The 27,091-nt window shown below is 41.6% G+C and overlaps 1 protein-coding gene across 1 annotated transcript; it reads left to right on the plus strand.

Moving 5' to 3' along the window:
• The first annotated feature begins 121 nt into the window (after positions 1–121).
• Positions 122–25,896, plus strand: LOC139470009 (dipeptidase 1-like). The gene is made up of 10 exons (XM_071252295.1): positions 122–633; positions 13,765–13,906; positions 17,201–17,333; positions 18,749–18,899; positions 19,567–19,633; positions 19,973–20,149; positions 20,956–21,052; positions 22,456–22,531; positions 23,564–23,699; positions 24,217–25,896. The coding sequence occupies exons 1-10, from the start codon at positions 392–394 to the stop codon at positions 24,301–24,303; spliced, it is 1,308 nt and encodes a 435-aa protein (XP_071108396.1). The 5' UTR covers positions 122–391; the 3' UTR covers positions 24,304–25,896.
• The last annotated feature ends 1,195 nt before the right edge of the window (positions 25,897–27,091 follow it).

The following is a 27,091-nucleotide window of genomic DNA, read 5'->3' on the forward strand; positions in this document are numbered from 1 at the left end:
ATTTAACGTGCGCTTTCCGACTGATGCCGTATTTTACACAATGCCTTTTTGTAGCGAGGAATGCAAGCGACACCACGCATGCGCATGTAACTGTCGTCTGCCCGCTCAAGTAACGAGCATATATACCTGAGGTCGCGCTGTGCGGTGAGGTGAGACGACTGCGGTGGAAGTTTGTTAAAACATTGCACAAAGTCCTCCAGCTGGTTGTCAACGTTTCTCAACCCAAACTGTACCTAACTCGCCGATTTCATTGACAGTTTTTAATAGCCAGAGAATAACGTTTTCGATTTGGAGCAACATCGTTCTCAGTTCAAAACAGTTCTTCAAACTAATTTGAGAATCTTATATCTTCAAAGAAGACTTTATTTTTGATTGGGATTAATTCGTCAATATGGAGATAGGCGGATCAAAGTCGTCGTTGACGTCAACAAAAGCATCGTCAGCCCAGGGATGTGGTGGTATCAGCAGTAAGCGGCTCATGTGGGGAGCTGTGGTAGGCGTGGTCGTCTTGGCAGTTGTCATCGGAATTGCCGTGGGGGTGCCTCTGTCTCAATCCAAAAACAAGCGACAGGCGGACGCCACACCCTTGGCTAGGGCTAAACGAGTTCTGGGACAATATCCACTGATTGATGGGTGAGTAAATCAATTCTTACTTAGACTTGAAATTAAAAGCTTATTAGTATGTATAACATATTTGAGAAAATATTGCTGCTTTGTACAAGTTATGTACGAAAACAATGGAGACACTATTATCACAGTGTATGTATTACGTATTATACATTGCAGTTAAAACCCGTTAACGCGGATTTCTTTGTTGTATATGGTTAAAGACTGAATGTATGTACCTGCATGGCCCTTATTGCCAGTGTATGGTACCTGTCTCGAATTACAGAGAGCTCGATTTTTTTCTAGGACATCGAGCTAACGAGGTGTAGGGTTTTACCTATATTTCACACGTTCAACGAAAACGGTATTTTCGTTTTAATTGTTAAACTTTACAGATGCTCCATCTTAGTTCTGAATACAAGTGAATTAACACAGCAAGGGATCTCTCTCTCTCTCTCTCTCTCTCTCTCTCTCTCTCTCTCTCTCTCTCTCTCTCTCTCTCATCGGGTTAAGGGGGTATTCTCAGGCCGTAGACGTCATGGTCATCAACGTATAATCGTGGAGTGCTATTCCATCCACGCTCACCGATTCCTGGCCGATAAAGGTATGGAACAGATACATAAATCGACATGGCTTGGGGTCTGTTGCAAGGGTACGCATCTCCTACACCCACCCACCCCACTCCCTTTGAAACATTAAAGCATTCACACAACTGGACAATTTAGGTGACAGAGTACGCTAAATATATACGTCTAACAACACTATACTGGGTATTTATTTTCAACAAATTTAAACTTCACTAAAGGCAGCCCAGCGTTGCGAGACCCGCCACCACAGGGACACCGTGCCCCCAGACACACAGTAATACACAGCCATGTGACATCTCGTACCCCTCAGGACATTCCGTTGGTACAAAAGTATCAGTGTTTGTAGTGTCACGTCTTTGTTTGGGTCACGGTATTACATTAGCTGGGACACTGGAGAGATTTATACTTGTCCGTGAGCCCTTGATGACCCAGGAACGCTGACAAAACGTTTTTGTATACATGCCATACATGTCAGATTTTGTGTAGTGGTGAGGTTAGGTGAAATGGGGTTTAACGTCTCGTTCAATATGTTTGCCTTTATACAGAGACGTGCATGCATGCATGTGTGTGTGTGCGTGTGTGTGTGTGTGTGCTAGCCCACTGAAAAACCATGCAACAGTTTAACAGGGATACCCCACTCAGACACAGTTTATTGACTCCAAGCCGACCAGTCCCTGTTCTATTCCTAAAAGGGGCACTGATCTAACGCAATTCCCCGGCCTGGTTGTTGCCTTTGTTATTGTTTTTCCCCCCGTGAGTACCCGGATGATACGCAACGCAACTGAGCGTGACCAGAGACTGGGCTACCGTCTGCAAGGACAGCTAAATAAACTTGGAGGCTAGAGGCAATATTCGTTTTATGCATTTTTGCATAAACACTGATTGGTTAACTGTGATCTATAAAGATTTCGACAAAGGGCGCATGTTAATTAATTTCTTCAGCCTAAACAAACAGACAAAAAGAACGGCGGAGCTCATCGGATGTCGTCATTTGGAAATACCCCAGATGGTTATAGTTTAATACTAAAAAAAGTATCCATGCAGTGAAAGCATTTTCGGATTTCGGCTTGCGTCGATAATACGATTACTACTCCCTTGTTGTCATCCACGTTTTCTCGTATAACCCTACACTTGTGTATTTGTCGTCATTCACTTGATGCTCAGTTAATGAACTTATTACAGGTAACAAAATGAAATACAGTTTTCGAGATAATAAGGAAATGTAGGCATCTTTGTGGGTAGCATCGGTAATGGTGACGAAGTTTTGATAAGTCACTTGCTTGGTAATTTTGCGATTTTCGTTTACACTATTTTGACTTGCAACACAAAGTAAATATTTCACCTGAGCATTGCTTTTTTTATAGTGTGTATATTTTTTTACTGTCAAAATGTGTAACATATTTATTAAACGTCTAAATATTCAGTTATTTTACAAAGTGACTGAAAAACATTTCCATCTGTATTATTATGATAACGAATTCCAAACATTTTGATGTTTAATGTCATCACCAAGAGACTGAAAATGTTACGCTGAAAAGTACATTTCTATGTTGTTTGGCTTCTAATCCTACATAATAATCTGTTGTGATGTTTGTAGGCCCTTTTGATCGTCTTAATCAATCTGGACAGATTTTTTAGTCAAAATGACTGAAATATTTACACATTTAAAAAATTGCCTGAGAGAATCACATTTTACAAATTGACGGTAATCTATACTCGCTTTCAAAGGAAATGACCTGTGAAAACAACGTCTATCGCGCATTGAAGAATTTCCCAACCAAGACGTAGAAAAACAAGAACGAATCGGTTCAAATGAAGGAAAACAAAATGCAAATAACATAATTACAACTTGCCAAATTAATGTGTATAAATAGGCAGCTTCCTTATTCGAGGAATGTATCCGTGAATATCCACACAAAGGAACAATATCCCACTCGTCTGCAGCTGTACAAAGAAACTTATTCGATGTCACGTGTCTCTGTAACTATCAAATATTCTAAAACACATATATCGTTTCGGGATATTATAACCCGTGTTCGTTTCTCAAGTGATCACTTAGATTGTTTCAGGTGTTTCACATAGGTGTCAAGTCTCAAGGGTCGGCTGAGAAAGCCCACGTGTCAACTATTCCTAAATATTCCCACGGTTCCTAAAAAAATCCATTGAGTGATAGATAACAATGAGCAATCAATCACCATATTATTAGGTAACCCTTTGAACAAAGTATGTTGTTTGAACAAAGTATGTTGTTTTTACATAGACACTTCACGCCATGATATGAGTGTGTCCTATTTTGAGTTTAGTGATTCCTCTGTCGATTTTTTTTTGATGGATGGAGAATTTTTGTATTTTTTGTATTTTTGTTTTGGAGGGCTTGCAGTCCACTTAGGGAGTCGGTAATATCCTAATACTTACCGACTAGGTATCCGATTAGGATACTTACCGACTCCCTAAGTGGACTGCAAGCCCTCCAGTGGACTGCAAGCCCTCCAAAACGAAAATACCAAAAACCGACCTAAATTAATAAATCAAATACTTAAAAGCTCCAACGACCTAACAAAGGCAGACAAACAAATAACCTTCTTGTGGATACCCGCCCACGTAGGAATATACGGTAATGAAAACTCCGATAAGGCAGCCAAACTATCCCTCAAAATCCCAGAAATAAGCTTAAACTTACCCATCTCAAAATCAGAAATTAAAAGCGTAAACAAGCAAAACATCAGAAAAAATGGCATAACCTATATCTAAACTCAAATAGCCAAATCAAAAAAGTACTCAGCAAACCCCTAACCAAACCAAAAATTCTCCATCCATCAAAAAAAAATCGACAGGGTAATCACTAAACTCCAAACAGGACACACCAACCTAAATAACCACCTAAAAAAATAAATAAAAAAACACACTACAGGTAACTGCCCACACTGAAAAACAACTAGAAACCCTAGAACACGCACTCATCCACTGCACACACTACCTAACACATCGAACCGCATTACAAACCACCCTCAATCTAAACAAGGCTCTCACTCTAGTAGCAATACTTAACCCACAAAATAAACTAGAAAACTTCAAGGCCTTAGGCGTATTCTTAATCAAAACGGAACTAATAAAACGCATCTTAAAAACACTATAATCTACCAAATCAAAATCACATAAACAAACAAACATCCACCATACCCAGCTCCCTTAGTTCTACTCCATAACCCCATCGGCATCTATTCCAAATCTCAAAATTCCCAAATTCTATATAAGCAACCCCTAAAGCCCCCTCTTGGGTTGCACACACCACTTTCGCCCCTTTCGGAAACACATTAAATGGCCTGGCCGGGCCCGTGTACGAAATGCGCATCAGTCGGAAAGCGCACGTTAAATCTCCAAAGTAAGTAAGTAAGTAAGTAAGATGCCTTACAACATATTATGTGGACCGTATCACCTCAGTCCCTCTGAAAAGGAATGTGTTTTTATTCCTGGAAAGTTCATTGACTCGAAACTAGGAATATAATGAACTTTTTGACTGAATACATGTCCATTACGTCAACAGTCGACACTCCGCATTAGTCACCATTTTTTCCTGACGTAAACAAAAGTAACAATAAATATTTAGAGTCACTCAAATTCTTAATCATATATTTTGATATGATGACATACCAAATCAACTTCAGCAAAAGACATTCTTAAAATCTGTGAGATTTGGTAGCTAAAGAATACACGCTGGTCAAGTAACAAAAAAACCGGCGAGAAGTGTCGATTGATAAATTTACGGTTTATAACGAAACATTTTGAAGAGAATAAGAAAGAACAAGAAGCGATATCAACCCCATAACTGACCATCTGTCATTGTTTTGCCTTGTCAATGTAAAAATGATGTCAACAGTTTGTGTACAAGCCAAACACTTATGATAAAGGGAAACAATTTGCGGGGAGGTAACTCTTATATGAAAATATGTTCACTACAGCGTTTGCAAAATGTAACAAATATAAACAAAAGTAACCAAAAATATCTTACGTCACTAAAATTCTTTAACGTACATTTGGATATGATTATATACAAAAATCGACTTAAACAAAACATATTCTTGAAGCTACGAGACCGCTGTTGGAAGCGAAGGAATACATGCCATTTGTTATATGTTTTAAAGCACTGTAAAGAAATAACGTTTCAAATCAAATGTAATTTTTGCGCCGTATTTCGACTTTTTGTACACAGCATGCATAGTGTGTTAAAATGTTAAACTGTGACACGGTAGTACATCAATGTGCCCAACGTCACCTAGGTCGTCTCTTTATACTCCGAGCCATGTAGACGGTGCTAAATGAGGCCACATGGTACGTTAAACTCAGGTTTACATTGATAGATTTACAGCCTACTAATTATTATTACTAGTAATTTTTTTCCCCGTCCTCGTGACAGCCCTCTGTGGTGTCGCTGACTTTACGTGATCATGCAGCTGATTTAATTAAACCTGATGAATACACAAATGTTCAGAGAGAAGGCCGTGACATGGAACATGATATCGACACTGGGACCCGCCAGGACACTGCAGGAGGCTCCGCTGGGCACATTGGTTTAACCCGAGGCACACGGCGTTGTCCGTGACACTGAATACATTTTCGACACGGGAACAATGGGTCACAACATGCCTTTACACGAACCGTAGCTGGACGGGAAGAATAAACCAGGACAGTCATTAACACTACCGAAACAGTGGCTTTAAGTGAATGTTGTTTGATGCCGCACCCGGCAATACGTACCACGATGGAATGTTAATAATCGAATCTGGACCAAGCAAAAAGTTATGGGGTGTGGAGAATATGTGTAGAGAATGAATATTGCGTTATGTGTTGATGGGATACGGACGAAAACCTCCCAGCTTTTATGTTAATATTATCTTTAAGAGGCCATATTTAAAGTCGAAGCAGCCCTGACCTATCACCGACTGTCAGGGTAGTGTTTAGTTTATACTTATGATGGTGTACCTTCTTTACAAGTGTCGCATAACAATGAAAGGATAATAAGTTTCTCAGTTGACCTACTCAACTTTCCATTGTGTGTAAAAGGGGACCGAGAAGTGGAATATTTACGTAGGGTGTATATGCGATGAAGGTTGAAGACACGAGGTAGAAAACAGCTTCATAATGGCATGCTAGGTACATCGGAATACACCAGGTGTCACTGGGTACACACGTGTCTAAGGCGTGGCATTTCACTGTGCGGATTTTCGTCCCTTAGCCATGCCAGGATCCGCTTATCCTAGATGTAAAACCGAGATTCGCCCCGATTTAGAAACTTGGTGTGTCTCTGCTTGGTGCAAGCTGTGAAGGGTTGCTGGGAGAAGCGAAACCTTCGCGTGTGTTGGGTTGTTGTTGTGGGGACTCGTGGTCCAGTGGTGCAGGTGTCGGCTCAGTCCTGGTTTCCTGATAGTGATGGTGTACATGTGTAGCTGAAGGCGGCGTGAAACAGTATCCATGCAATGGGTGCTCAATTCGTAGCTGCGCAGTCTTTTCCAAATTCACTTTTTAAATCTACAATAACCTAGATGTACACTGACTATTGTAGGCCTATGTTAAAGTATAGGAGTCAAGATCATCTCAGCGCTAAGATCGCATTGGGCAAGTGGGCGTTTGACGTTCAAAGGGTTGCAATTTGTAACAATTCCATGGGGGCAGTACATATCGCAACTGCTAGACTGAATATTCTTTGATCTGTTGCGAGACGCTTAAGGGAGGTAGAAGACTTATATTCAGCATGAACTACAGCGTCATAAACTAACACACGGTTGCTTCAACATTGCATGTAGTCTCTTAAAGGTCATGACATTTTGATCCGAGTTCTCTCCCTTCAGAACTGACTGGGCAGAATAAAAGCGTTCGCTCGTCACGCCGAAGGCCCAGTTTCGATTCCCTAATTCTGGGCGTTCTCGTATGACGAGATGGAGCTCAGCTTGAATCTTCCGCTTGCATGTTATTCGACTGGTCCCCGGTCCTCCCAACGTAAACTCTCGGAGTACGGGTTTCTCACTCATGGCGGAATCTGTGCTGACACCTATCTGACACGATCTTCTACGAACGTGTACAACGTTTTCAACATATTTGCAAAAAGGATCGTATAGACCCGATCGGTTTCAAAATGAGTACCCTAGACGTGACTGTGTACATTGGATAAATAGCGGAGTGGGTCAAGTAGTAAGCTTCTTTTTGTGGTTGCAGTCTGATGTATACTTGTAGACGTGACTCTTTTGGTGACACTTTATTACACGCTCGACCTAAAACGTCGGATGCATACAGTTATACCAAGGAATTCTGTGCCTCCGTCCGCCCGACCTATCACTTGAAAACTACAACATAGATTTCTTTCAAACTTGGTGAACACTTTTTATACCTCTTAAGAGAGAAGTGTAGTTTGATTTCAATATTTGGATTTTCTGATACAATACAGCTTTGCAAACATTTGTGCGACCTATAATCTTGAAAACGTCAACGTGGATTCTTTTCAAACTTAGGGAACAGTTTTCATGCCAATAGGAGGGATGCAGTGCAAAGTTTGATTTTGATATATGAATTTCCTGAAAAATATGAGGTTTTTCATGTTGTGAACTTAGATTTATTTTTAGTTCAACATATGTGCCACCTATGAATTGAAAACTGCTTCATGAATTCTTTTCCAATTGGGGATACAGTTTCTATACCAATATAAGAGGTGCAGTGTGAAGTTTGTTTTCAATATTTGTATTTTCTGAGAAAATATTGCTTTTTTCATATTTTGAACTTGGAAATATGTGGGAGTCGAAGTCGGGGTTTTAAGTGAGCCTTGCTCACTTTTTGTTTTGTTTTGTTTGGTTTCATAATCCTCGCACGACGATATTCATACTAACATTTACAACCCACAATCTCATTAAAATCGGATCTAAGTTCTCGCTACCGCCAAATAGGGAAACAACCTTTCATCCGACCAATCAGAGCGTCTCTTACTAGATCGGGAAAGTGAAGTCGGAATGTGTTTTCTTTTCAACCTTGGAATTGATAACATGAGATAGTCGAAGGACATTTACGAGCTGAACGACTGAATCCGTCAAAATCATCGTCTATCGGTCGCTTCAATGGGATAAACATTAAAGGGAAGAGACTCCGAGCACGGATGTGCAAATGACAAAGCAAGAATATAGTCAGGGTGACTGAGATTCTGGCCGCTGTAATGTTTTGCAGAAAAGGAATCCAAACAACGGAAAACAATTTACAGAATTACACAAGCGTCACGACTGCCGCCATGTTTTTCATGTTCAGATGAAAGTCACGTGCACGCAACTAGATCCAACATGGCTTCCTACAGTGCTGACAGAGGTCCTTCTGGCATGAGACGATTTAACAGCAGATTTAAATGACCATGACACAGAACGTTTCACCAGGAGGCATATAACATTCTTGACGTCCTTTATCGCAAACCTAACCTATTTTGTATAGAAGCATAGGTCGTTTTGTTGGTTGAAGGAATGAAGGGTCTTAACATGACACTTCACAAAGTATAGCTTGATTTCATGTCTCAATAAAATTGTGAATACCGCTGTATCTCATTAAACCAGGTGTTACCCTTACGTCTCCGTACATGCAGTCTAGGTCAGGCCACACGAACCAAATCTTGTTTCTCATCACTTTCATGACAGAATAGGTTGAACTTATATTTAAAAATGGTTTTGCGATTTTTCCTCCGTTCTAACGCGGTTCTCAAGTTCGGTCACATAAAAACCTTACTACTCTTGCGATCTTATTTTTCATCTCCTGCCACAATCAGAAAGATAGCGGGCGGGCGCAATAATATGTAAAAAAATAAGAAGAAAACTATGTTTTTCCCTGATTGTGTGACTGATTTTATTACATATTAAAGCTGTACCAGTTAATGACGTAGATCGAGTCGCTTTGCTTCGGAAACGACTTTTAGATAACACTTCTCCCGCCCGATGTGTCCCGACTTTGGTGAAACCCACGATCAAGGGTGTGTTGCTGACAAACCTAGAAACATAATAGTATTTGTATTCTTGGTGCCATTTGTGGCTACAGGGTGGTCGAGTGGTTTTATCGTTAGCTCACTTCGCCCTAGACTCAAGTTTGACTCCCATATGCATGGTCATATTAATTTGTCCATTCCCGGTGCCCCCGTATAGAAAAAGGTTACATAATTAATAACAGAAGTCACATGACGGTAATATACATGTACTATAAATAAAGATCTTTATTAATATAGGAAACATAGACAGGCTTTCTTATTAACAACAAAGGGTATCAACGTTCCAAAGACAGCCTCTTTAAAACGAACCCAGGACAACCCAATGTCCATTTTAGTCATTCTGTGACCCCAATGTATTCTTATTTTCAATCTTAATTTCCAATTCTGTGATATATTTCGTCGTAACAAGTCAGTCTTACTCTTATTTTCAATCTTAATTTCCAACTCTGTGATATATTTCGTTGTAAAATGTCAGTCATATTCTTATTTTCAATCTTAATTTCCAACTCTGAAAGATTTCCTTCGCTCATATCGTGCCCTAAGTTTCCCATCTAAACCCTAAATCCGACCATACACGTTCTTCTTAAATTATGTCCGGTTCACATCACATATTATTCACCGAACATATGATAAATGAATGTAAGTATGTTGTAAAAGCTAGGTTGAAATGAAACATCCCAAGTTCTTATTAAGGATACATGAACAGTTTCAGAATAGTCTTTTCTCACCGATAGTGTTTTCCAAATCCTGTTAAAATTCACAAAACACATATCTTCAGTGTAGCATGTATCCCTTATTCCACACGGCTTTATTAAGAACTTTTACCGTCCTCAACCCTACACTGTGATATACCACCGTAAATGGTCTTATAGAAATAACCGCTGCCCCCCTTATGGTAGCCCATGTTTGAGTTACAGTACCCTGTTCAGAGATAATACGCGTTGTACTGATTGACCTAGATAGATACATTACCTCAGGCATTGCTAAACCGAGTGTGAATACAGGCTGCCGCTTTGGGAGACGATGTGGGTCACCCGTGTGTGGGTCACCCGTGTCGAACAAATGTTTTATCATTTTGAAAATGGTTTTCATTATATGAATTGGAATGTCGCTCTGAATAGTTTATCCAAAATTCCAACTGAAACTTAGGGCACGATATGAGCGAAGGAAATCTTTCAGAGTTGGAAATTAAGATTGAAAATAAGAATAAGACTGACATTTTACGACGAAATATATCACAGAGTTGTAAATTAAGATTGAAAATAAGAGTAAGACTGACTTTTTACGACGAAATATATCACAGAGTTGAAAATTAAGATTAGAAATAAGAATAAGACTGACTTTTTACAACGAAATATATCATGGCGTGAATAAAGTAGAGAAATGTTTTTTTAAAACTATACTATTTTTTATTCATTTTTTATTCGAGTACATATCGCTACAACTCTGTTCGAGTGTTATATTCCATGGCATGTAGGTTTTCACTGATGAGCGTAGTAAACTTCGAGTACTTTCTTCTTCTTTTCATCGTCTTTTAGTCCATTGTTGATAGCCTAAATATGTAATTTTAAATTATTCGTGGAGATCATTCTGCCAGTGTTCTTTTATTCGTTGTCCGTTCATTCATGGATCTGATTTGTGCAGGGATGAAAGGTTTCAGACGTTATCATTTTCCATTCGCCCTGTGTAAGCGTTATACCTTGTATTGTTGGTTTTTCATTCACAAAATGTCACACGTCAAGTACGGTGCGATTTTCGCTAGGACACACGACAGCTCGTGTTAAATAGGATAAGACTAACTGTGTGTGCGAGCACAGTGAAGAAGCGTTGATAGACTGCAGACTGAGGGTTGGTTCAATAGGTGGGTCGTCCAAAAATAGTTCACTGTCTATTTGCTGTGAAGTTTTATTTTTTCCAATTCGAAATAGTAACCGTATTAACGACAGTTAAAATGGTGATTGCTAACATCAGTAAACCAACCAGAGTTCCGACTACAGCGTCCTCCTTGTGAAAGGGTCTGATACACATTCCTTCTACGTTCGTTAGCGACTTGACGATTAACATCATATCTCCCAAATAAATCTTGAGCGCACTTTCCATTGGGGATGACATGTTGTACAATTTTCGTTCAGTTACAAAAAAACAACAAAAAAACTGGAAGTAAAAATGAACTTCAACGGAAGACGGTGAATATTGCTTCCACTTTAAGCCAAGAACCAAGTGGATCGATGCTCATGATATTGATCACTGGATTGTCTGGTCCAGACTCGTTTATTTACAGACCGCCGTCATATAGCTGGAATATTGCTGAGTGCGGCGTTAAACAACAAACAAACCAACCAACCAACCAAGAACCAAACTGGAATGATCGTTCACTTTTAAACATAGTTTATTTCAATGTTCGATTGGCGCTGTAGTATGTTTACTTCGCAACGAAACGATAAAGTTGTTTCTACCTCGGCGATTGAATACGTACTTAACGGTCCATCAGCTGTATAGCGTAGACGTTCGAGTGAGTAAGCTGCTTTTAAATGAAACAGGAAATATATAATAATTCAAAGATCTGAAAGAAAACTATTGCTTCTACCCCCAAGCGCAAATCAGTGACTCTTGATTAAATGACGAGAGAGGCTTGTGGACGTTTAAATATGGTATAATAGATATTGTCGACGATTCCCCGAGACGTCGTGGAAACTGTGCGCCACTGTTCACCATGTGCTACATTCCGCCAGCTGTGGTGATGGTGTACTTCACATTTGAATCTAACATTTTTGTCGACACGCGTTTCCTTGTTGTTGCAATACAATTGCAGTAATTCCTTTCAAAGCCATATTTTTTTCTACTCCTAGCGTAACATGCTCGTTGAGATAGGGGCAGTGTTGCATGTGATGGAAAAGGAAGATGATAGACAAATACTTAGATAACTGCTCGATCTCTTCATCAGCTTATGATGAGGTTTACGTTTTCTTCACGTACATAGCTTTTGTTGAATATATCTGTGTAATGAAACTGGGGATACACATTCCCGACATTCTATAATAAATCAGGTGCGTTATAAACTTTCAGACGTTCCATACTCATTCTCAACATTCCATAACAGAGCAGACGTACCATACGATTCCAGACATTCTACAACATTCCAAACATGCCAATACTCATTCTCAACATTCCATAACAGAGCAGACGTACCATACGATTCCAGACATTCTACAACATTCCAAACATGCCAATACTCATTCTCAACATTCCATAACAGAGCAGACGTACCATACGATTCCAGAAATTCTACAACATTCCTAACATTCCATAATAGACCAGACGTGCCATACCATTCCCCACATTCCAGACATTCCTATTACCACAAAGGGAGGTTTTGGGCTTTGTTCTGACCACATACTAGTTTTCTTACTACTACTTTAAAGTAGAATTTTTTTTTAATAAAACTATACTATTTTTTATTGCTGAAGGTATTAATTTACTCCTACTGGTATGTTTCAGGCACAATATGATCACACAACGTGTATCTTTCAGACACGATGAGGTCACACAACGTGTATGTTTCAGACACAATGAGGTCACACAACGTGTATGTTTCAGAGACAATGAGGTCACACAACAAGTATGTTTCAGGCACAATGAGGTCAAACAACAAGCATGTTTCAGACAAAATGAGGTAAACACACGCACGTAACACAACATGTATGTTTCGGACACAATGAGGCCACACAACAAGTATGTTTCAGGCACAGTGAGATCTAACAACACGTATGTTTCAGACACAATGAGGTCAAACAACAAGTATGTTTCAGAAACAATGAGGTCAAACAACAAGTATGTTTCAGACACAATGAGGTTAAAAACACGCACGTAACACAACATGTATGTTTCGGACAAAATGAGGCCACACAACAAGTATGTTTCAGAAACAATGAGGTCAAACAACATGTATGTTTCAGACACAGTGAGGTCAAACAACAAGTATGTTTCAGGCACAATGAGGTCACACAAGTATGTTTCAGGCACAATGTGGTCAAGCAACACGTATGTTTCAGACACAATGAGGTCAAACAACAAGCATGTTTCAGACACAATGAGGTAAAAACACGCACGTAACACAACATGTATGTTTCGGACACAATTAGGTCAAACAAGAAGTATGTTTCAGGCACAACGAGGTCACACAAGTATGTTTCAGACACAATGAGGTCACACAACGTGTATGTTTCAGACACAATGAGGTCACACAACGTGTATGTTTCAGAGACAATGAGGTCACACAACAAGTATGTTTCAGGCACAATGAGGTCAAACAACAAGCATGTTTCAGACAAAATGAGGTAAACACACGCACGTAACACAACATGTATGTTTCGGACACAATGAGGCCACACAACAAGTATGTTTCAGGCACAGTGAGATCTAACAACACGTATGTTTCAGACACATTGAGGTCAAATAACAAGTATGTTTCAGACACAATGAGGTCACACAAGTATGTTTCAGACACAATGAGGTCACACAACGTGTATGTTTCAGAGACAATGAGGTCACACAACGTGTTTGTTTCAGACACAACGACCTGTCATGGCAGTACCGGAAGTACGCCCAAAACAAAGTGTACCAGGTGAACCTGAACATGGACTTGGCGCTCAGGTGGAACACCACTCACACGGACATCAAGAGGATACGGGACGGGAAGCTGGGGGCGCAGGTAAATAAATATACACGTGCATGCACGTCGCTTTATAAGTTCAATAATCTTGGACGCGATGTTAAACCCAATTTCACCTCACAAAAATGGGGCGTTGATGGCCTTACTGGCAAAGAAATCGACACTGAAAAAACATTCGCCACACCGAAGAGGGTTGGTTTCACAATGGGTGTCCCATTCTTGGTGTCCAAACTGTGGTGTTGTTCAAACATAGTTGACTCGAACCTAGCGGGGATACTTCGAGATATCCGGACATTCGAGATAACGAGACATAGGCATCCAGATAGATCGAGTAACAGCATTATAGATACACAGTCCGGACTAGTGCATGCACGTCGCTTTATAAGTGCAATAATCTTGGACGCGATGTTAAACCCAATTTCACCTCACAAAAATGGGGCGTTGATGGCCTTACTGGCAAAGAAATCGACACTGAAAAAACATTCGCCACACCGAAGAGGGTTGGTTTCACAATGGGTGTCCCATTCTTGGTGTCCAAACTGTGGTGTTGTTCAAACATAGTTGACTCGAACCTAGCGGGGATACTTCGAGATATCCGGACATTCGAGATAACGAGACATAGGCATCCAGATAGATCGAGTAACAGCATTATAGATACACAGTCCGGACTAGTACAAGCAGCCACACACACACACACACACACACACACACACACACACACACACACACACACACAGCCACGTGCATGCAACAATCTTGGACGCGACGTTAAACCCCATTTCACCTCACACCTTGCTGTAAAAGGCGACTATGCTTGTCGTAAGAAGCTAGTCACCGTATCCCAACTGTGTAGATGATGATGTCCATCACCTGATTGCCTGGTCCAGACTTGATTATTTACAGACTGCCGTCATGTTGCTGGAATATTGCCGAGTGTGGCGTTAAAGAACAAACAAACAATGATGTGTCTTGGCTTTTAATTGCAGTGTACGGTCGGGCCAGTCGCTTAAGGTGGCAAAATGTACTGTGCAGGGTTACTTGTGCTGGAATCGTATCCCTAAATCGCCTCGATTATGATTCTTGGTTTGGTGTGTTTCACCAAAGGGGAAAACGGCCTTAGCCCGCACCACTTCGTGATTTTCGTTGACATCGATCTGACACCTGAACATCTGAACATAACGGAAACACTGTTCAATGTGCGTGCGTGCTTGAGTGCGTGCGCGTGTGTGTGTGTACGTTGGGATTTTGTATCGGGATAACATATTTGTTCATCTACAGCTACCAAACCAGATACCTTTATACTTAAAACTATGAAACTTATTAAGCAAGACACCTTGGAACAATGTAATTGTTGTGGCAGGCAACTTTTTATTCAACTGTTTGAAACATTATTATTATTTTCAAGAATTTTCGGGGACAATAATTTTCCTCGATAAAATCAATAGTGATAAAATACCCGTGCTCGTGGGTTTCACTAAAGTAGTAAACATCTATAGGACCTTCATTACTTCGGAGTTTCTTCCCACATTAAGCTGACATGCCGTGATATGACTGGAATACTGTTACAAATGGCTCATTCATCCTTGGTGGAATCCATGGTCTTTAACACCTAACACACACTTGCTGTTGGACATTTGGAATATTTAACACACGTTAGTAAGTGCCGCTTTTTACCAACATCCCAACACAACACGGAACACGTCATTATTTCCAGCTTGGGAATCTAACCGACCTTTTCGATGTGACGAGCGAACGCTTTACCAACTACCCAACTCCCCTTTAACATGCATACTAAGATTGATGGTGTAATGTGTCATGTTGATAAATCAATTTCTACTTGTGGGATCGTGTATATGAGCGAGTGAGTGAGTATGGTTTTACGCCGCTTTTAGCAATATTCCAGCAATATCACGAAGGGGGACACCAGAAATGGGCTTCACACATTGTACCCATATCGGGAATCGAACCCGGGTCTTCGGCCTGACGAGCGAACGCTTTAACCACTGGGCTACCCGACCGCCCCTTTGTGTATACGGCATGTATATAAGAAGTTGTATAAGAAGCTTTGAACATTGTTCTATTCGCCGAAGGAGGTTATGTACATAGCTGCGACAGCTTAGTGGAATTCCAGGACAGACGAACCACTGCATACCCCGGGGTTTTCTGTAAGGGCAATGCAAATAATGACGAAGGAATCGGGGTGGACACAACAAACCTTTGCGTTACGATGATCGTAATCCTATGTTTGAGTATGGGTATAACGACCATTACACTAGGATCACTTTGTACTACGGCACCAAAGTTTGTTTGTTTTGTTTGTTTGTTGTTCAACGCCGCACGCAGCAATATTCAAGCTATATGACGGCGGTCTGTAAATAGTCGAGTCCGGACCAGACAATCCAGTGATTGACATCATCAGCATCGATCCACGCAATTGGTATACGATGCCATGAATCAACCAAGTCAGCGAGCCTGGCCACCCGATTCCGTTAGTCTTACGACAAGCATAGTCGTTTTTTACGGCAAGCAGGGTTGCTGAAGACCTACTCTACCCCGGATCTTCACGGGTGGGCACCAAAGTAGTTGCAATGTGTCACCTGACTGTTTGCAATTGTGTGTCGCCGTGCCCTGGTGGCATTGCTCGCTGCTTTTGCTGTCAATCAATGGTTTGTCTGGTCCAAACTCGAGTGTTTAAATATTGTGGTGGAAAAATAGTCGCGCCCTCGGTGTAATATGAGACACGGGGAGATTGATAATCTACCGCCACATCTTCATCAGGGAGATTGATAATCTAACACCACATCTTCATTAGGGAGATTGATAATCTACCGCCACATCTTCATCAGGGAGATTGATAATCTAACACCACATCTTCATTAGGGAGATTGATAATCTAACGCCACATTTTCATTGGGCAATTTGACATAGTTTAATCGTGACGATTATTTTCGTGTGTTTTTTTAAGTGAGCGAGTTAAAACTGGCCTGAACAGTAGTTCATTTATGCGAGTTAAATTTGAGAGGAAAGCCTAGAGACGCAGGTTATGGTCCTCTAACACTGCCTTGAAACCCCGGACTACAATATTCTGACAGACCAAGGATCTTAGTCGGACGAATCTCTGATTCGAACCAGTGAACAGCGGATCTCTGTCACCAACGTTCCATCATATCAATGTGCTATTGGTAGAATAGTATTGGGACGATGAGTATAGCGAGGGGACGCTATACATATATATTTTACCATGACAGTTGATAGTTTCCTTTGGAATTACGCTGAATGTTTTGAAATGCGAAACACCGCGTATTTATAAAAACGCTATGAAACCTTTTTCAGTTTTGGGCCATCTTTGCTCTTTGCGACTCTCAGTCCAAAGACGCAGTGAGACTGTTTCTGGATCAGACTGACACAATCAAGAAGTTCGTGGGCAAATATCCGGACACCTTCAAGTTTGTCACGACTGCAGATGGTGAAATATTGTTCTTACTAACGTTATGATTTAAATATATTCTTATTGCTTGATAAAGGGTGGACGTGCCCCGATCGCATGAATCGGTGCTCATAATATCAATCACTGGTTTGTCTGGTCCAGACTCGATTATTCACAGGCCGCCGTCATGTGGAATATTGTTGAGTTCGGTGTTAAAAACAGTAAAATATACAACTTAACATTTGAGATGGAAACGTGGCTATTTCATACTGTTGCCTTACTAGAAGACAACAACTGGTGTACTTGAATAGTGTCCTTACATTTATTAACTTTAAATGGAGCCAAACACGTCGATGTATGCACGTCTTCGACTGAGCTGAACATGCCCGATTTGCATGGCAGTATGGGATACTGCTGTTATGGCACCATGTCAAAGCAGCCAATCGAACACATTGAGGTCCCAAACTCAGATGATCTCTGTCAACTGTTGAGTGGTGTATATCTGCCAGATAGCCGACCCCCACTGATGCCAGGACGTGGTGTGTCTATCAAGGTGCATTGTGTGTCACCGAACCAGGACCAGGTAAACCCGTGGTTGACATCATGAGCAAAGACCTGGGCACCGTTCCACGAAGCGATCTTAGCGCTACGACTATCGTAAGCCAGCGTTAAAATATGGGAGTTACGATCACCTTAGTGGTAAGATGGCTTTGTGAACGGGGCCTTGGGCAGTTAGGGTACGATGACATTATCAGCCAGGTCACGTGATTCCTCTTTGGTCGGCTGTACAAGCGTGGTGGTACAGGGGACAGATACTACTCAAAACAAGTTGAAAGGCTGTGTTGCAATACCCACCACCGTGACAGATTATCTGTAGTCATAGGAAAATCGAATGTTCTTTAACCTCTTTTGAGGAATATATATAGCACGACTAAGACGGTTTCCTTGATATAATCTAGCTGAGGCAAAGGGATAGAACTCCAAGTAACTAATAAATTAAAACATAAGGGCGAAACATGCCAAAAGAATATGTTTTGTCACACCTGATTGTGCTGAACAAAATGTAAAAAATCTTGAACATATTGAAAGAAAAAACACCGGGAATATAACTTCAGTGGGTGTTTTTTCAACCAGTAACACACATGAAATGAAGACAACGATACGAAATCAGCGGCATCGATCAGCGCAATAGTGCACTGTCCATTTTGTTATCAGCTATTCGGGAATAGTAGGCCGGTAGTGGGCGTGGCCTAGTCCATTTCTGGTTTATTGAAACATAAACGCAAAAATATTTTCTTGGGTTAGCTAATCAAACATCACGATATCACTAGCAATATACATTATTGGATAAATGCAGTTATATGTCCTCATTCTTGCTGCCTGTGGCGCAAAGTCTCACTCACGCATTGATAACACCATCCATCATGATAAATATTCCTTCATTGGCCACACAGGGATCTTGGAAGCCTTCAATGACGGGAAGGTCGCAAGTCTACTTGGGTTGGAAGGAGGTCATGCCATCGACAGCAGTCTCGGTAATCTGCGCATGTTCTATGACCTCGGGGTCAGATATATGACCGTCACACACAGCTGCAACACACCATGGTATTATTATATTATCATTGTCTTTAATATACCGGTTCCTCTTAAAGTCCATTTTCCCCATGGATTTTTTTGTCAGTTAACTCCATAGCCTTTGGAAAATGATACGGGCTCTTATACGTAAGGAACCTTGACACCGTAGTTCTTAGAGCTGGCTACAGACAACTTGAGATAACACTACAAGTGCGATAACATGAGATAACACAAATGAGATAACGTGAGACGGGGAATAACATGGTGGGATAAGGATTATGGGAGATAACACTTTTGTGGACGTAAACTGTATGACTGTATGTTGGATAACACTAAAAGGGAAGCAACTGTACGGGGATAACCGTGTATGATGATAACACTAAGAGTATAACGTCAGATAACTAATGGCGATACATATGTTAATTATAACACTGTACGGGGATAACACTACGTGAGAACTACGTAAGGGGGATAACCATGTTAATGATAACATGGTACGAGGATAACACTACGTGGGATATACGTAAGGGAGATAACTATGTTAACGATTACTTACGATGATAACACTACCTGAGATTCCTACGTAAGGGGGATAGTGCGGTTAATGATTACACTACGGGAGATAACTCTGTACAGGGTACTCATTGTAGGAACGATAACCTGTGACACACCAGTACTGCTGACTTCTGTAATTCAGGGCCGACAACTGGAAGGTGGACATTGACAACACCCCTGAACACAACGGCCTGACAGACTTCGGCAAGGTGAGATGGGCATTTCTACCAAACTACAGACACGTGAAGATCGGGGAAAGAATAGGTCTTCAGCAACCCATGCTTGCCGTAAAAGGTGAATGCTTGTAAGAGGCGACTAACGGGATCGGAGGGTTAGGCTCGCTGACTTGGTTAATGCATGTCATCGACTTCCAATTGCGTGGATTGATGCTCATGATGTCAATCACTGGATTGCCTGGTCCAGATTCGATTATATCATACAGCTGGAATATTGCTGACTACGGCGTTAAACAACAAACAAACAAAATAACTTAATTATATTGACCATAACAATGGTTGTTATGTACGCGATATAACTGTATGTTTCAGACCGTGATCCGTGAGATGAACCGCTTGGGTATGCTCGTCGACCTCTCCCACGTATCCCGCAAAACCATGATTGACGCACTGTCGGTGACGGACGCTCCCGTCATTTACAGTCACTCCTCCGCCTTCGCCATCTGCAACCACTACCGCAACGTCCAGGACGACGTCTTGAACCTCACGGTAGTCACCCGAAATCAGCCTGTCGATTGCATTAAACTCATAGGTAGAAAGGGGGCCACAGGTGGCCAAGGTGCCAAATCGCTATGCAGAATTGCGTCCCTTAGGTGTGTCAGAACTCTTTGATTGTGGGTTCGAATCCCAGTTTCGTCCTGATTATGTTTCTTGGTTTGTCAGCACCATACCCTTCCTCTTTGGGTTCACCAAAGGGGTAAACGTCTGACACCCTTATCACTTCGGAATTGCCTCCCACATCAAGGTGACACGCAATGGTTTAACTGCAATACTGTTGAAAGCCGTTGTTGAAGCCCAACTTACACACATGATAGCATACAAAATCCAATTTCTCATTTCTCATTACTTAAAATTGGTATATATGGCGATTTTTTTTATATTTCTTCTTTTTACCATAATTTTGGAGCATGCCAAATGAATCAACGTTTTGGTGACGATGACATTTAATGAGCGCTTTCAGCAGACCCGATTTGGCACAGGCTTGGGTCTATTGTCAGTTTTTACATTATTTTAAATATCCAGGACTCTAGGGCAGAACAGATATCTAGTACCCGATTGTTGTTGGGTTTTTTTGTGTGCAAAAACCCACGAAATATAGATCGGATGGCTACACAATGAAATGGCCAAGTCACGCGGCGACATCGTCACTCAAACTGTTTTGTTCCGCATCTAGATGTCCAGCGGACAATTGTCTTGTGGCAAACCTTGACTACAAATTGCCCTTTTTCCAGCATTATTCGAAACGAATTATTTTTTTAAATTGTCTTCTGATTATATTTTTTCTTTTGGAACAGAAAGTTAATGAAGGTGTGGTGATGGTGAATTTCTACGATTTGTACATCAACTGTTTCCCGAACAACCAGAGCGTTGCGACTTTGGCTCAGGTGGCAGGTATGTCGCTCGTTACACATCAAGCTTGACATGTAGATTTAGTCAATACAAAAACAAAACAAACAACTGGGATATTGTTTATTGCCTCGCAAGGTAGTTTCCTATCGGCGTGACCACCGAACGTTTTAACCACTCGGAAACCCGGCAGCCCTGATGCCTGGGTTAGACTTAATTACAACAGAGAATTACGGCCTGTCAAAGTACGCGCATCTGTTTCATAAGAATTGACTTTAATATGTCCTTGCGTTTATGGAGATCTAAGCGTAGACATCGGTGTGTACACTTTATGTATATCCGTTATGCTGGAGATTTATACTTTCCCAGAGTCCCAATAGGGAGACGAGCACGGGGCAACGTTTTGTACGTTTGTACCTCAATGAACGCAATAATTATTATTGAAGTCAATTCATGACAAAACTCATTTATGTCGGAAGGGAGGGGGTGGGGTTGGGGGTATGGGGGTCGTGTCTTTTGACAAGTATTTGGGAGTTATTTAGGTTTTACCCCGCTTTAACTATGAAGTCAAAAACAGAGATCGAAAGAGATTTCTATGTCTGTGACAATAAGAGCAAACAAACATCGGTCGTTGATTTTCTTTCGTTAAATATGAAATTCAAGTCTTGGTAAACGCCAAGACCACGTGCCACTCCATCAGCTGTTGCTAATTTTTCGCATACACATGTTGTGTTTCTGATTTCTCGTGTATGCAATCGTATTGTTGTGTATCTATAGTGCTGTTACTTGATCTATCAGGATGCCTATGTCTCGTTATCTCGAATGTCCGGATATCTCGAAGTATCCCCGCTAGGTTCGAGATAACAGGGTTCGAGTCAACTATGTTTGAACAACACCACAGTTTGGACACCAAGAATGGGACACCCATTGTGAAACCAACCCTCTTCGGTGTGGCGAATGTTTTTTCAGTGTCGATTTCTTTGCCAGCAAGGCCATCAACGCCCCATTTTTGTGAGGTGAAATTGGGTTTAACGTCGCGTCCAAGATTATTGCACTTATATAGCGACGTGCATCCACGTATGTATGTGTGTGGCTGCTTGTACTGGTCCGGACTAATTTATAGTGCTCGCACACTGAGATACCATGCTGCAGTTTAACACAACGACACAGTATACTGACTCCGAGCCGACCTGTCCTTGTTTTAGCCCCTTAATGCCGAGCGCCAGACAGGGTAACAACAAGAACCATCTTTTAACGTCTTTTTGTATGACACCGCCGGTGATCGAACCCCGGACCTTCCGCTCTCCTCTCTCTACCACTAGACCACGGAGGCGGTCCATTTGAGGAAAGCCTTCTATTGTTGGAACCATGGATGAAATGTATAGATGTATAATCGCTTCTTTCAGCAAGGCCTAGAGATGTTATGAACTATGAACCTTTTTTTTCAGACCACATTGATTACATCAAGAACCTGATTGGCGTCGACTATGTTGGAATAGGCGCTGATTATGATGGAGTCCCTACGTACGTTCAGATAACCTTTACCTTTGTTGCACTGCCAATAAGTCCCCAGTACTCCAAGCTTGTCGCTCTGTTGAGAATCGGGGCCAGAATAGGTCCCCATGCTTGTCTCTTTGTTGAGAATCGGAGAAAGACTAGGCCCCAGTACCCAGCACTTGTCTCTCTGTTGGGGGTCGGGGACAAAATAGGTCCCTGTACCCCACGCTTGTCTTTCTGTTGAGACTCGGGGGCAGAATAGGTCCCCAGTATCCCATGCTTGTCTTTCTGTTTGGAGTCGGAGACCGATTAGGCCCCCAGTACCCCAGGCTTGTCTCTCTGTTGGGAGTCGGGGACAGAATAGCTCCCTGTACCCCAAGCTTGTCTCTCTGTTGGGAGTCGGGGACAGAATAGCTCCCTGTACCCCATGCTTGTCTCTCTGTTGGGAGTCGGGGACAGAATAGCTCCCTGTACCCCAGGCTTGTCTCTCTGTTGGGAGTCGGGGACAGAATAGCTCCCTGTACCCCAGGCTTGTCTCTCTGTTGGGAGTCGGGGACAGAATAGCTCCCTGTACCCCAAGCTTGTCTCTCTGTTGGGAGTCGGGGACAGAATAGCTCCCTGTACCCCAAGCTTGTCTCTCTGTTGGGAGTCGGGGACAGAATAGCTCCCTGTACCCCATGCTTGTCTCTCTGTTGGGAGTCTGGTACAGAATAGCTCCCTGTACCCCATGCTTGTCTCTCTGTTGGGAGTCTGGTACAGAATAGCTCCCTGTACCCCTTGCTTAGGTGGGTTTTGTTGACATGAATGGTGCTTCTTTGCTTTTATTTCATGGCCACGTGTTTATCAGCCACATTTTCCCCGTTATATATACCTCCATTCTGTTATGATAAATAACTTCATCTTGAGTCCGATTCAATCATATGCGAGACACATTATGTAGGAAGTTTACTGGTAAGAGAGACGGTGACGTCACTTCCTCAAAGATACGAGTGTATTTATCATAACAGAAAGGAGATATAACACACTGGATACTAGAGGAATTGTTTCTGTGTTGTCAAGGTTACCGCAGGGCTTAGAAGATGTTTCCACCTATCCTAAGCTGTTTGAGGAACTTATAAATCGGGGCTGGACCGACCCTGAACTTGAGAAGCTGGCTGGACGGAATCTCATTCGTGTTTTCAAAGCTGCCGAGAAGGTGAGTTCAACCAGCTTCTGATCACTCCTGTTGTAGACTTGAGTGAGTGAGTGAGTTTGGTTTAACGCCGCTTTTGACTTGGCCACCTGTGCCCCCCCTTATATGCTTGAAGCTCTTCATCGTCGTAATAGCAAAGAGGGCGTGGTGATCTGGTTGTCTAAAAGCTGCAAAGCTGCAAAGCTGCGTCTCTTCGGCAGTCGTCTAAGCCGTCGCAATTCACTGTGCAGAGTAGCGTCCCCTGACTACGCCAGAAACCTATGATTGCACCCTACAGTGCTCGTGGGTTTCACCAAAGTGGTAAACGTCTAAGACCTGTACAACTACGGGCTTTCCTCCTACAATAAACTGATACGCCGTGATATAGTTGAAATATTGTCTGGATTGTCCGGTCCAGACTCGATTATTTACAGACCGCCGTCATACAGCTGGAATATTGCTGAGTGCGGCAGTAAACAACATACAAACAAACAATCATTTTAGCAGCAGTGCAATCACCTTTTCACATCTTTTCTGTCAGGTGAAAATGAACCAGGCCAACCTTCCGCCATATGAAGATCTCATCCCGTATGAAGCCGTCAACGGTAGCTGCCGGACCGGCTTTTAAATCAACGACAACGAATTGAGAAAACCTGTGTCGGAACACAACAAGACATTCAATTATACTACTCAAAAGAACTTAAAGAACACCTACTTTTTCATATGCCGATAGTTAATATGTTTCATATGCATGTAGTGAGTATTGCAGCACACAGCCTTACCATTGTAGGTGTTCTTTAGCTTGTTTCGAGTAATCTATAAGATCGTGTTGTCTTTTTTCCATGCGTCTCTCCTCAAATATGAAACCTCTCCCTTGCAATGGTCTGTTTATGAGGTAGAAAACAAGAGGAAATTATTGGTTAAGATGGCCACAAACGTTAGTCGTGTCTTTGACCAACATAATGACCGACCTATGATGTCACAAAGGTCGGAGTTTTTGAGTTTGGTGTAGGATATCAGAAAGGAGAAATCACGGTTTCGGGAACTCCTGGAACTGTCTATAAATTGATTAACTGGATAATAATACCTGATCACAAAAAGAGTACACACGTGAGCGACTAGTTATTCAAGTGTGTATTTGCTCTCATTCAAATTTGAAATAAAAATAATCGCTATTTTTATATATATTGAGAAGAGGTGTGGGTATGGGTGTGGGTGGGGTGTTTTCTCTTAATCATACTTTTTTACAATTTTTTTATTCATCTTCTCTTAATCATATTGTCACGACATGCATATCGGTTAACGTTCTGGTTTTGTTAGGAGACACATATATCACTGAATGTCATACTCGATGGTTAAAGTTTTAAAACGATGATGAAATACGCCTAAAAATATCAACGCGAGTATAGAAGGATTAGGGGTATTTTATGTAATATATATTTTATATTTTTACAAATATGATTCGCCCCGATTGGGATGTGATGACCAGATACTTAAGTTTCGGTCCGGATAAACAGGATGACACGATGCTCATCGTTAACAACGCCCACTGTCCACACGAACATATATGGGCTGTGAACTGCATTTTGCTTTTGTTTAGAATATGTGTTCTAAAAGCAGTTACAGCACTACACAAACACTGTGAAGGCCATTCCAAATTAGTACACTGGCATATTGGTATACATTTAGACATTATTTATGCTACTCAATAAAAAGTTAAGGACCATCCAATTCTTTCATATTATCATAAACATCCATCCGATTTTTCCCTATTACAGCACTATGAAAGGATCCGGGGTCCTAACAAATTTTTGAGTAGTATAATAAAGTATATGGATTTCATTTACAAAACAAACACCAATATACGCTCTTGTTATTGAAATACTCGTGTATATTTCACGTTTACTCACAAACCCAGAACAATTTGAAGAAAAGCATCGAACCGCAAAAGAAATGGCAAGAGAAAATAATACAAAGCCAGTGAAGTATTGACGTAGGACATGCACATGCAAGTTCACATGCAACTCCTACCTCAAGATAAGAAGAAACAAAAACACTCCTAATAGAAGATGGGCGCAGGTTATGTTTCAACTGACCGACAGATGTATCACAGTGGATTCAGTGTTGTATTTTTCATTTTCCCATATCAGATACGCAGATTTTATACACATTTATATTGATATACATTTAGAAATTATTTAATAAAGTTTTTTATTTTGTATACTGTGTGACGTTTTATAAGATATACTTCATAGTATGTTTAAGGTTTGTTTGTTTTATATTTAACGTCGCACTCAGCAATATTCCATCTAAGGCAGCAGCCAAAATAATAGAGTATGGACCAGACAATCCGGTGATTGTTATTAAAAGCAACGGTCTACGTCGACGGGGTACGATGACATGCCATCGCCCAATACAAGTCGCCGAGTCTGACCACCCGAGTCTGACCACCCGAGTCTGACCACCCAAGTCTGACCACCCGATCAATTTGCTCACCACTTTCGACCTGCACAGGCTGCCGGGGACACATTCTGTTTGTTTGTTTGTTGTTTAACGCCGCACGCAGCAATATTCCAGCTATATGACGGCTGTCTGTAAATACTCGCGTCTGGATCAGACAATCCAGTGATTGACATCATGAGCATCGATCCACTCAGTTGAAATACGATGACATGCATTAACCAAGTCGGCGAGCCTGACCATCCGATCCCGATAGTCGCCTCTCACGACAACCGCAGTCGCCTTTTACGGAAAGCATGGGTTGCTGAAAACCTATTCTACCCCGGATCTTCACGGGTGAACCAATTCTGATCCGTATTGTATGCCGTGGTAGCTTATCAACCAACCGTTCACGTCGCAGGTGGTGTAAATTCCATCCTACGTGGCAGAACCGCTGCTAAACGACTTTACTGATTCTTGTGAATCTGACAATTGGAGCTCTAGTCGTAACACAAGTGGCAGATCAGGGGTGTTTCATGGTGTTCAAACCACCCATGCATATGACAAAATACCCTCTTGTCAGTGAAATACTCATGTATATTGTCAAGTTGACACAGAACCAACGTGACCCCATCCCTATATAAGACGTACATGTACAACCAACACTTTACCAACAAGTGCCATGGTTCTTGTCTGTCTCCCTGGTCCAGTGGATGGAGTGTTTGCCCGGACAGCGGAAGGTTGGTGGTTCGAGCCCCGGCCGCGTCATACCAAAAGACGTTTTGGATGATGGTACTTGTTGTTACCCTGCCCGGCGCTTGGCATTGAGAGTATAAAACAAAGACTGGTCGGCTCGGAGCAAGCACACGGTGTCTGAGTAAGAACTGCGGCATGGTATCTCTGTGGACTAGCACTATGAAAAAAACCGCCATTAGTTCGGCATTACTGGCACAAACGCATACACACGTACGCATACA

Source organism: Haliotis cracherodii, unplaced genomic scaffold (assembly GCF_022045235.1).
Source record: "Haliotis cracherodii isolate W230 unplaced genomic scaffold, xgHalCrac1.p SCAF_20, whole genome shotgun sequence".
Taxonomy (NCBI): domain Eukaryota; kingdom Metazoa; phylum Mollusca; class Gastropoda; order Lepetellida; family Haliotidae; genus Haliotis; species Haliotis cracherodii.